This window comes from Dreissena polymorpha, chromosome 11 (genome assembly GCF_020536995.1).
Source record: "Dreissena polymorpha isolate Duluth1 chromosome 11, UMN_Dpol_1.0, whole genome shotgun sequence".
Taxonomy (NCBI): Eukaryota; Metazoa; Mollusca; class Bivalvia; order Myida; family Dreissenidae; genus Dreissena; species Dreissena polymorpha.
The window spans coordinates 46,842,132-46,855,053 of NC_068365.1; the positions used below are offsets into that span (position 1 = coordinate 46,842,132).

General features: G+C 37.0%; 1 protein-coding gene across 1 annotated transcript in view; it reads left to right on the forward strand.

Moving 5' to 3' along the window:
• Nucleotides 1–5,626, forward strand: part of LOC127849818 (metallophosphoesterase domain-containing protein 1-like) — a 50,388-nt gene extending 44,762 nt beyond the window's left edge. The window contains 5 exon segments of the mRNA XM_052382571.1: nucleotides 1,437–1,557; nucleotides 2,043–2,158; nucleotides 4,566–4,677; nucleotides 5,146–5,215; nucleotides 5,217–5,626. Coding sequence (XP_052238531.1) covers nucleotides 1,437–1,557; nucleotides 2,043–2,158; nucleotides 4,566–4,677; nucleotides 5,146–5,215; nucleotides 5,217–5,297 — 500 coding nt within the window. The 3' untranslated portion in view covers nucleotides 5,298–5,626.
• Nucleotides 5,627–12,922: the final 7,296 nt, after the last annotated feature.

Here is a 12,922-nt window from a genome sequence, read left to right on the forward strand (position 1 = left end):
CTCAGTGATAACATGTTACAAGGGGGTTGGGTGGTTTTTATAGCAAGGCTGGAGTGAGACCTTTTTAACACTTAAGAAGTCAAGTTTTTAGTCTTATATCAATGAAACTTGGTTAGAACATGTGTCCTTATGATATCTCAGCTGGGTTCAAAACTGTCATGTAATTGTAAGGTTAAATTAACTTGGACAATAGGTCATGTATATTTATCAGATAGTTAAATAACTTTCATAGATTTACTATATTCTTAGTACATTAATAAGTTCAAAACATAGTTAGTTAAATATCTATCATAGATTTACTATATTCTTAGTACATTAATAAATTTAGACATAGTTAGTTAAATATCTTTCATAGATTTACTATATTCTTTGTACATTAATAACTTAAACACCTAGTTAGTTGAATATCTTTCATAGAGTTACTATATTCCTAGTACATTAATAACTTCAAAACCTATCCCCTAATCATTTTCATTGAATTCCCATAATTACAATACTAAACACATTTTGGTTTATTATTAAGAGGTTTTCACAGCCGTACCTTTAATAAATAAAACCCTTGCATTCACTGCATTTAACGCTCCAAGACAGTGATCCAAGTTTTATTAATGTAATGTTTATAGTTGTGGTTATTTTATAAAAATAGTTGATCAGAATAAGAATTTCATCTGATGATAGAGCCTAGAATAAGAATTTCATCTGATGATAGAGGTTGTGGAGTTTTATTGTTTGCTATGGTTAGGAAAACGGCTATCAAATATCGACCAGAAGCATGCTTTTATGTCTACCACATACTACTAACTAGGATTTGTGTTTGTTCATATATCCACTTGCATTGGCAAACAATGCAAAAACAAAATGTTCTTAAAATTCTGTTTACATGAAAAAAAACTACATGTTAAACCCTTTCTCCCATAAGAAGCGAAGTGAAAATGGCTTTTGCAACTAACATAAACCAGAACAACCTGCAGGTAACTCGCAGTCTGTTAAGGTTGTATGCTGTTTGCTGCTCATCAGTAATAAGGGTCGGAAATGAAGCCTTTTAAACTTGAATCTTGTAAGAAAGGTATTTAAATAAATGTAACTTTCTAAGAGACTACAAATGTGTCAAAATACATTGTCTAAAATAACCAAGGTACTTACAAATTTATGATTGTGTCTAATAAAAAAAACACACACTAATTTGCACATATGGTACTGGTTGACCAATAGTTCGCAGTGACGTGGTGGTTATGGTTTCCGCCTATAGACCGGGAGGTCAAGATTAGATCCCAACTGCAGGAGCGTTCTTTATATATCCCTAAAACGACAGCAAGTACGGGTAATACCCAGGAAATGGACTAGTTACTGCTTCAATAAGCCTTAGGCTTTCAATGCAAGTGAGCTAAAATAAACAGATTAACACCAAAAAAAAGTGCAGGTTTTCTTATTTCAAGTGTTTGAAAGGAAACTGGCAGAGTTTGGTGTGAACACGTGCAAGGAGCTTCTCACCAACTGTGTTTACCTTGAGGATGCCTCAGTCAGTGTGTGCGGCCTTAACCTATATGGGTCACCTTGGTAAGGATTTGCAATGCTTTTCATTGGTACAGAATTATATAAACGTTGGTACATTATGGCTGATTCTGATTTGATTTGAAGATTTAAGAAACCTTGTGTTCGCTCGGTTCTCAATTATGTTTTATCCAACATGTTCAATTATATGTTACTGTTGGAAATCTATCAAATTCCCATATCAAGTACAGGAGCAAAGCCCTGCACACCATAGCAAAGCGACTTTCAAATATTTCTCGGGAACTTTTTATTATCAAAATTATGTTGGCATTATTGTTGTTTGTTTGCTTACACTTCAGTTCTAATTAATACAAATGTAACTTCAAAATGTATTTTGAAAATAAAAGCTTCGAGGCAGAAGAGGTCGACAATCCATTAAGCCACAAAATCACCATGAAATGCATTAATTACAGTCAACATTCATTTTAAACAAAATACCCATACATTTAACAACTATCTTCTATAATAAAACATAGATCCTTTATTTGTAGGCAGCCTCCGTTCCCTAACTGGGGTTTCTACCTTCCTCGTGGTGAGGCTTGTCTGCAGAAGTGGAACCTCATACCAGACGATACAGACATACTGATCACACATGGGCCTCCTATAGGTAATGAACCTCATACCCTTCACTACAGACATACTGATCACACACAGCACCACTATAGGTAATGAACCTCATACCCTACAATACAGACAAACTGATCACACATGGGCCCCCTAAAGGAAATGAACCTCATACCCTACAATACAGACAAACTGATCAAACATTGGGCCCCCTAAAGGTAATAAACCTCATACCCTACACTACAGACAAAACTGTTCACACAGGGGCCACCTATAGTTAATGAACCTCGTACTGTACAATACAGAACATTACTGATCACACAGGGGCCACCTATAGTTAATGAACCTCTTACTCTACAATACAGACATACTGATCCCACACGGGAACCCTATAGGTAATGAACCTCATACTGTAGAATACAGACAAACTGATCACACAGGGCCCCCTATAGTTAATGAACCTCTTACTCTACAATACAGACATACTGATCACACACGGGCCCCCTATAAGTAATGAACCTCATACTGTACAATACAGACAAACTGATCACACAGGGGCCACCTATAGGTAATGAACCTAATATATGACGAAACAGACATACTGATTAAACACCGGCCCCCTATAGGTAACAAACCTCATACCCTACAATACAGACAAAACTGATCACACATGGCCCCCCTATAGGTAATGAACCTCTTACTATACAATACAGACATACTGATCACCACACGGGCCCCCTAAAGGAAATGAACCTCATACCCTACAATACAGCCATAGTGATCACACACGGGGCCCCTATAGGTAATGAACCATCTACCCTACAATACAGACATACTGATCACACACGGGCCCCCTATAGGTAATGAACCTCATACCCTACAATACAGCCATAGTGATCACACATGGCCTTATATAGGCAATGAACCTCATACCCTACACTACAGACACACTGATCACCCATGGGCCCCCTATAGGTAATGAACCTCTGAATCTACAATACTGACATACTGATCACACACGGGCCCTTATAGGTAATAAACCTCATACCCTACAATACAGCCATGTGCTCACACATGGCCCCCCTATAGGTAAAGAACCTCATATTCTACAATACAGCCATACTGATCACACATGGGCCCCCTATAGGTAATGAACCTCATACCCTACAATACAGACATACTGAGCACACATGGCCCCCTATAGGTAATGAACCTCATACCCTACAATACAGACTTACTGATCATACATGGTCCCCTATAGGTAATGAACCTCATACCCTACAATACATACATACTGATCACTAACAGGCCCCCTATAGATAAAGAACCTCATACCGTACAATACAAACATACTGATAAAACACGGGCCCCCTATAGGTAATGAACCTCATACCCTACACTACAGACATACCGACCCCAAATGAGCCTTCTATAGGTAATGAACCTCATACCCTACACTACAGACATACTGACCACACACGGGCCCCCTATAGGTAATGAACCTCATACCCTACAATACAGACATACTGATCACACATGGCCCCCTATAGGTAATGAACCCCTTCCCTACAATACAGACATACTGATCACACATCAGCCACCTTTAAGTATAGAATTGTCTTACACACTGTTGACAATCACAGCAAGCATTACTTAGAGGTTTGAGTGTAAAACTGCTGTGTGAATATTTCTTATCAAATTTATTAGAATAGGACTAAGAGGTTAAGTGTTTGTGAAGCAAGTATTTATTAGCTCGGCGTTTTCGGAGAAACCTGAGGTATTGTCATAGCCAGCTCGTCGTGTAGTCCGACGTCCGCGTCGTGCTAAAACCTTAACATTTTGTTAAGGTTTTGAACATTGGCTCTATTATCAAATTGTTTCCACCTACATCTTTGAAACTTCATATGTAGATGCACCTTGATGAGTTCTACACACCACACCCATTTTTGGGTCACAAGGTCAAAGGTAAAAAAATTCTGACAAGCTTTCATCTATTCAAAGCTGCACTCGTAGCCGATCGTGGCACCAGTTATGCGGTGCTCTTGTTTTATTAATAACCATTTTGTGTTAATGGGTTTATTCTTTATGAGGTCTTATTAAGAAATTACTGTTTTGTTTGGTTGATGATTGTTTTTTGTGTTTGATAAACTAGTATAGAGTTTGCTAACCTTTCTTTCACTGTAGACAAAAAAATCCATCAACAACAAAAATAAACTTCTTGAAACCAAGCAAAACTTCGTACAACATGCATGTTGTTTTCACTTCAATTGCAAAGCAACTATGATGTAGCAATCCAAATACTATTCTCAGTGTTATTGTTTAACACAAATGTTGGGCCATTATATGTTGAGTCCCAATTAATTTCAATTCTGGGCAATTATGTTATTGAACGGGTTAAACTATTTCTTGCAATTACAACATTTTACCAACCGACTTTTTTTTATTGGTAGGTCATGGCGACGCCTCTTTTTTTCTTCGAAATCGTGCAGGTTGTGTTGAATTGCTGTCCACGATTCAACAGCTTGTGCAACCCAAGTATCATGTGTTTGGACATATACACAGGAGGTTTACTCCATGGACTGGGCCCGCTTTAATTCTGTGCAATATCTAGGTTCTGTAATGAAATACCATATATACATATGTTACATTGTTCACCCTTGGTGTCCTTGGCTGTTAAGTTTATAAGTATTAGTGATAGGAAGTTAAACAATTAAATTTATACCTGGAAATGTCAATTAAAGTTTTTGCATTGCACTATTTAAATTCAATCCTAATTGACCTGCAATTGCTTAGAAAAAAAGACATTTCTGCTTATCACGTGCACTTTTCAAATATTGCTAAAATGTAGGATTTATTGACGAGTAGCAAATAATTCAGTAGATCAACAGTATATGTATGTCAAATGACGACATACTTCTAGTATATTACAGTCGAAGTAATGTGGACGCACCACGCTTTTTCCTTGACCATACCTGATTCTTTTGAAATCACATTATACAAGCTATTACCAAACATATATTCTTTATTTTTAGGTTATGGCATAACAACGGATGACGTCACAACGTTCATAAACGCGTCAACTTGTACGATGCTATTCAGGGCCTAACAATCCGCCAATTGTGATCGACATTCCACTGCCCACTGGGCACAACAAGGGCGAACTGGCCTCTGTACAGCCCTGAAGGCTTATACGACCTTTGTAGCATTCATAAAGTAAAAACCTCCTGTTCTTAGAGTCACCTTCTTGGCATTGTCTCTATCCTTTTTGAATAAATGCAATATTATCTATTAGATCAGCAAAAATGCAATGTTTTGTGAATGCAAAAACTGTGTATGTTGAAAGCAATTGTTTGATGTTATTAGCGATTTAATTCTATGGACATTTGCTCGTCACACAGGCACACAGTCCTCATGTTTCCAAGTGGGTTGTGATTGTTATTTTCTAAGCATGAAGGAATAAATCTTTGCTGATTCAAATTACATAGCTGGATTTTCGAATGAATGCATAATAATTATGTTTTAAAAATAACCTATAGAATTCACTGTGTATTTTAAATACTTTTGTTCTGTAGCCCCACCTTGGAAGTAGGATTGGCTCGTTTGTTAATGCATCTAAAAAAAGAAGGGGCACTCCTTTCATTACATGTAATTTTATTTGCATAAAATTTTATTTGCATAAAATTACCTGGGTGATTTCAAAATAATGAAGCCTGATTATAAATGTTCACCAAATTTTAGATGACAAGTTAGCACAGTATTCTTGCTTGAATCTTTAAGCTAAAGGATTCAAATTTAATAAATAAGTAGGGCCGTATTAACAGGGTTAATGTAAAATCACGAAAAAGCTATTTTTTCAAAATTTTAATGAACTTTTTTTACAGATATACCATTATTTGGCACTCAATCAAAACATAACTAAAATTTAAATCAGTGTTTTTGCAATATATTAACATAAACTATACATCTTATTAAGATTTTTACCCCAAAATACATTTTTTTCCAAACTTAAAAAATACAAAGTGTTTTTCCTGTTTGTCTGAAGTATGTAAACTAGTTTAAACTTATGTTTTCTGAAATTTAAGATTGTCTGCTTATATCTGCAAAATTTCCATAGACAGCATAAAGAAATGCTGAAGATAATGTTGTTTGGAAAAGGTACACATGTTTAGCTCGACTATTATATATGAAATATATATAGTGGAGCTATCCTACTCACCCCGGCGTCGGCGTTGCCGTTCCCGTGTCCGTTTTGGTGCAAATGTTAAAGTTTGCGTACTACCACAAATATTTTCAATGTCCTTTGACATATTGCTTTCATATTTTGCATACTTGTTCACCATCATGACCGCAACATATAAACAAGAGCAGACAACTGTATCAAGCATTTTGACAGAATTATGGCCTCTTTTATACTTAGAATATGCATATTATTGATAAATCTATGTTAAAGTTTGTGCACTACCCCAACTATTTTCCTGTGTCCCTTGACATATTGCTTTCATATTTTGCATACATGTTAACAATCATGACCCCAACCTATAAACAAGAGCAGACAACTCTATCAAGCATTTTGACAGAATTATTGCCCCCTTTTATACTTAGAATATGCATATTATTGATAAATCTATGTTAAAGTTTGCGTACTACCCAAAATATTTCCTGTGTCCCTTGACATATTGCTTTCATTTTTTGCATACTTGTTTATCAACACGACCCCATCCTATAAACAAGAGCAGACAACTGTATCAAGCATTTTGTCATTATTATGACCCCTTTTACACTTAGATAATTGAACATTTTGCCTCAATTGCCATAACTTCTTTATTTATGATCACATTTTATTATTACTTTGACAAAACAAACACTTACCTGAATACCACAATGGATTCCACCCAAACAATACCCCACGCCCCCTACCCAGAATCCCTCCCCCTTAACCTCCCTCCCACAAAAATTGTTTAACATCATCTAATAAATTACCACAACCCACATTAAACCCCTTACCCCCCCCCCTCCCCGAAAAAGTTTTTATTTTTACTTTTTTTATTTTGAAAGATCGTCTATTAAATGACCATACCCAACATTATACCCCCCTCTCAACCCCCCCCCCCCAAAAAAAAAATTTTTTTTTTTTCCTTTTTTTATTTTTGAAAGATCGTCTAATAAATTATTGAATATGAACAATGTCCCCACAATGGCTTATGTTATACTGTCAAGCACTCGAATAGTCGAGCGCGCTGTCCTCTGACAGCTCTTGTTTAACTAGATTTAGCATTTAAAAATGTACTTTCAACAAACAACTCCAGAAAGAACAGTACTTGTAAATTGTTTTTATATGTCCAAGGTCTTGAAGTCAATTTTGTACACTTTGGACAAAAATCAAAAACTGTCACACTTTTGAATTTTGACACATCATTCTCAGAAAATTTAAGTTTAATTCCTCTTCCCTGGAGAAGCTGTGGCTGCTTCAATGTCATAAGTATATCTTAAGTCTGATCCCTGTCATGCCATGTGTTTAGCCCTGCCTTTGCCGTTTTCCTCATGAAGAGTATCTGTATCTCATCGGCATCAGTTTGCTGGATCTAGAATTTAAATAATGTAACACATTGTTAAATTTCAAATTTATAGATAAGCTTATTATTTAAATCTAGATTTATTCATTCAAATATAAAAAAAGACTATTATTTGTAAAAGATTACACAAAACACTAAAGTACCAATTGTGAAACAAAACTTCCAAAAGCAGATACAAAATGTAATAATTGATTTATTGTTTAGCTAAAATTTGAGTTACAATCTACTTTTGCAATACAGTTCTGTTTTATTCGACCAGTAGCAAGTTGTACCATAACAACGTATTCAGCTTGAATCCTTTAGCAGCAACTATCATTTATTTTACATGTTATGATGTTATTAGATATAGACATTACGTGCCAACAGCTAAATTAAAAAATATAATTATGGAAATATTAATCAATGAGATAACCTGTTTTGTGTATGCATTTGCATAATTGCATGACAATAAATTGTTTATTCTGGCAATGACTTACCTATCTAGACTAACATAGTTTTGTACATCTTCCATATACCCAACTGCCAAAACTGCACGATTCGCTGATTAAGCTGAACGTAAGAGCAAGCTCTCTTCTTTTTCCGCATGTACAATGTTTATGGCTGACCCTAACATAGACCTCATGGCTTGTATGACAAAATGATATGCGTAGGTACGATTGGTCTTCATATCATTTACGGTGTAGTGAGGAATTCTAACATCTCATTCCTCTTCGCCTGAAAATTTTATAATATTGTAAGTAAAATTATTTCAGAAAAAAGTAAATTTTTAATCAAGTCACAAATATATATTGACATTGAAAATAAGTTTTCTGTATGTATATAATTATTATACTTTGTTTAAATGTTTAATTTTAAAACTGTTGTCATTAAGGCTGCAGGTCAGTTAGGCTACATGAAATTATCTGCAGCAAATAAAAATTACCTCAGGCAAATTGTTTATGTAGTTAACTACAGCATGTCGTAGCTCTTCATAGGACTGGTTTTCAATATCAAGATGCTCCAGCTGATCGGTTACTGCCCAGAAAAAGCAGTTGCCGTCCATCGGTGTGAAACCTCTAACTTTCCAACCCTGTTTCGAGATCTTAGAAGTACACTCTTGCAGAGCCTTTTCAGTTTGCTATGTGCAGTTCTTAACATTCAAATGAGAAAAACAGAAACTGTACATACTTGCAAGTTGCTGTTGAAAAGAAATGTAAGATCGGGTTTAATTGAACCTTTTCAAAGCTTTATAAAGGAAATTTCATGTGGAATTTACTTTTTATACACCCGTTTTTAAAAACGGGACGTATTATAGTTTCACCCTTGGCGGGCGGGCGGGGGGCGTCCACAGCAGTGTCCGCTCTCTAATTCAAATAGTTTTCATTCGATCTTCACCAAACTTTGTCAGAAGTTGTGTCTAGACAATATCTAGGTAAAGTTTAAATATGGGTTATGCCGGGTCAAAAACTAGGTCACGGGGTCACTTATTGCATTTCAAGGATTAAGCATGGTGTCCGCTCTCTATTTGAAGTAGTTTTCATCTGATCTTCACCTAATTTGAAGTAGTTTTCACCCAATCTTCACCAAATTTGGTCAGAAGTTGTGTCTAGATGAAATGTAGGTCAAGTTCAAATATGTGTCATGCCGGGTCAAAAACTAGGTCTAGATGTTACTTAGTGCATTTCAAGCATTTAGCATGGTGTCCGCTCTCTAATTGAAGTAGTTTTCATCTGATCTTCACCTAATTTGGTCAGAAGTTGTGTCTAGATGATATGTAGGACAAGTTTGAATATGGGTCATGCCGGGTCAAAAACGAGGTCACATAGTGCATTTCAAGCATTTAGCATGGTGTCCGCTCTCTAATTGAAGTAGTTTTCATCTGATCTTTACCAAATTTAGTCAAATGTTACATCTAAATGATATCTAGGTCAAGTTCAAATATGGGTCATGCTGGTTCAATAACTAGGTCTCGAGGTCACTTAGTGCATTTCAAGCATTGAGCATGGTGTCCAAAACCTTCGAACGGGCGTATCTTGTGACAGTTTGGCACTCTTGTTCATTTTGGTATTTATCAATAATATTGCCTGAAAGGATACTGCTGTCAACAATATCTTCTTTCCTTGAAATATATCATGGTTAACTGGACTGTGGCGGTACTGGCTGTAAAAGCAAGGCCCCTCTTGATTCCGACACATATCTGACAGCCACAGCTCAAGTCACAGCATTTCAAGCCTCTTTAAGCGTTACAAGTTTCAACCATGTGGAACGACTGTGTGCCTTTTACAGTTCTACCCTCTCAGGCTACAGCCATATATTGAACAACAACGGACTCGGTATCATGCACCTGAATATTCAGAGTCTTAGACCAAAGCGTGACATCTTAGAAGTATAGGCACATCCATACGACGTACTCGTCCTTACGGAAACTTGGCTTAACTCATTGATTCATGACGATTATGTCGCTTTATTGCATTTTCAGCAACCATTTCGCTGTTATTGTATAAATCGTATTGGCGCCGGTGTAGTTATATACGTTCGAGAAGATATCAACGCTGCCAAGCGATCAGATCTCTCTTTAAATGACATAGAATCTCTTTCGGTCGAGTTATGAATAGGTAAACACAGATTATCGTTGGGAGGCATTTACCGTCCTCCAGACGCAAACAATGACCACTGGACCTCACTAGAAGATAACATCGATCAAGCTTTTTCCATGTCTTACGATATATCATCCTCACTGGAGACTTTAAAATGTACGTCCTCAGCCAATCCCCAAATACAAGCATAAACTTTATGACACCATACAACGCTGAACAACTTATTTCATCACCAACTCACATCACAGAACACTCTAGCTCACTTATCGATCTCATCTTTGTAAAAAAATCACATACTACCCAGCTTTGATGCAGATCTTTCACTCCAAACTTAACTCGTTTTCACTGTCCAGTAGTGGTTGTTCTTCAACTTCATATGCCCAGAACAGCTCCATTCAAACGACGTATATGGGTCTACGGCAGATGATTACAGAGCCGGCCTACGGACGACGGACTGGAACAGCCTTTTCGACAACGACGACCTAGATGTTATTACCGAGAAAAACAAACAGACACAATGCTATCAATAGCATCCAAAAATATCCAAAATAAGATAATCACAGTAAGACTTCATGAAATCCCATGGAAGTCAAACCTGCTTAGAACTCTTATAAACACAAGGCAAAAACTTCATAAAAAAGTCAAATACGCCAGAAGCATTGTCAAAGTTTAAACATGCACAAACTTGAGTCATTAAACATATACGTCAGGTAAAACAAAACTATAAAAATAAATTAATTGAGAAATTAAATCAACCTAACACATATACTAAAACATGGTTTAAAACAGCTAAACAATTTACAAACAAAACACAATCGCAAACAATAGCAACAGTATGCGACCACAATAACGAGGCAACTACTAACGATGACAAAGTTGATCTTCTCAATAACTACTTTTCCTCTCAGTCAACTGTCGACGATCAAGATCACTATCCTCCACCAATAAATCGTGTTACGGAATCCTCGTTGAGAAGCATCACCATTACGCCCTAAGACGTTCGAGACGCTCTTTCTCTTCTTGACCCAAACAAGGCAAGTGACCCAGACATGGTCCGTCCTAGGCTTCTAAAAGAAGGCATACACGAACTTTCTATACCCTTTTTATCATGTTTCAATTAGCTCATGCAGAAGTCGTATTTCCCTGATTCTCGGAAGTTTGCAAACGTTGCGCCAATTTTCAAAAAATCAGATCCTTCTAAACCCCCCCCCCCCCCCCCCAAACTACCGCCCTATTTCCCTACTTAATTGCCTCGGTAATATAATGGAGCGCTGTATACATAAATGAATATATAATTACCTAACGACAAATAATTACCCCTTTCCAACCTGGCTTTATCAAAGGCGACTCGGCCGTTAATCAACTTAACTGTCTTTACAACGACATATGTCAGGCGATGGACGAGGGCAAGAAAATGCGTGCTGTATTATTCGATATTTCAAAAGCTTTCGACCGAGTTTGACATCGTGGTCTCATCACAAAACTTTCATCTTTTGGAATATGTGACTCTACTTAACTGGATATTGTCTGACATGTCAACTCGCAAACAACGCGTTGTGTATGCAAATTCTACATCATCCTGGCGCCATATACAAGCAGACGTCCCTCAAGGTTCCATCCTTGGCCCCTAATTCGTCCTCGCCTATATTAACGATATCGTTTCTTCTGTCAACTCAAACATCCGGCTCTTTGCCGACGACACCACTCTCTAAATTATTGTAGACGATGCGATAAGTGCATCAACCACGCTTAACAACGACCATGCATCCATACATTCGTGGTCCCAGTCTTTGCTTGTTTCGTTTAACCCTGACAAAACTAAATCTTTTATTTTCAGCAGGAAAAGGCGTAAACCACAACATCCACCTTTAATAATGAATTCTCTAAATATCGCAGAAGTTGACACCCACAAGCTCCTGGGTCTTACCCTTTCCTCTGACGCAAAATGGAACGCACATATCTCAATGACTCTGACAAAAGCTAGGCGACTTATCGGTATTCTTAGGTCGCTCAATTTCTTCCTTAACCGCTCCTTTCTCGAAAAAAATGTATTTTTCACTCATCCGTCCTACACTTGAATACTTTGATGTTGTCTGGGACGACTGTAGCGAATACCTTAAGCAAGAACTTGAATCTGTTCAAGTGGAAGCTGCCAATATATGTACAGGAGCTACAAAATATTGCAACATCCAAAAGCTACTGAACGGCATCAAATGAGATACCCTCTCGTAAAGAAGGAAACAACATCGCCTGCTTCTATTTTACAAAATGGCACATGGATTATCACCACCCTACATGTCAGATCTATTTCTACATATTAATCAAATGCAATCAGATGTATACAACTTAAGACACAAGCGACATGCCAGAGCACGCACGCAAGCATATAGTTTATCTTTCTTACCGAAAACAATACGTGAGTGGATTTAACTGCATATAACAATACAAAATTCATTAGACGTACAATCATTCAAAAACGCCCAAAATAAAGCTAAAAAGAAATCCTCCCCTCTTTTTTACACGAACTGGACAAATCCTACACACAAGTCTTCGACTCGACTGTAGCGATTCGAACCACGATCTATTCAGAAGGTCTCTAGTAAACTCCCCCTTATGTTCCTGTGGATCTTTAGAAACAATCGAACACTTTCTCTTAAG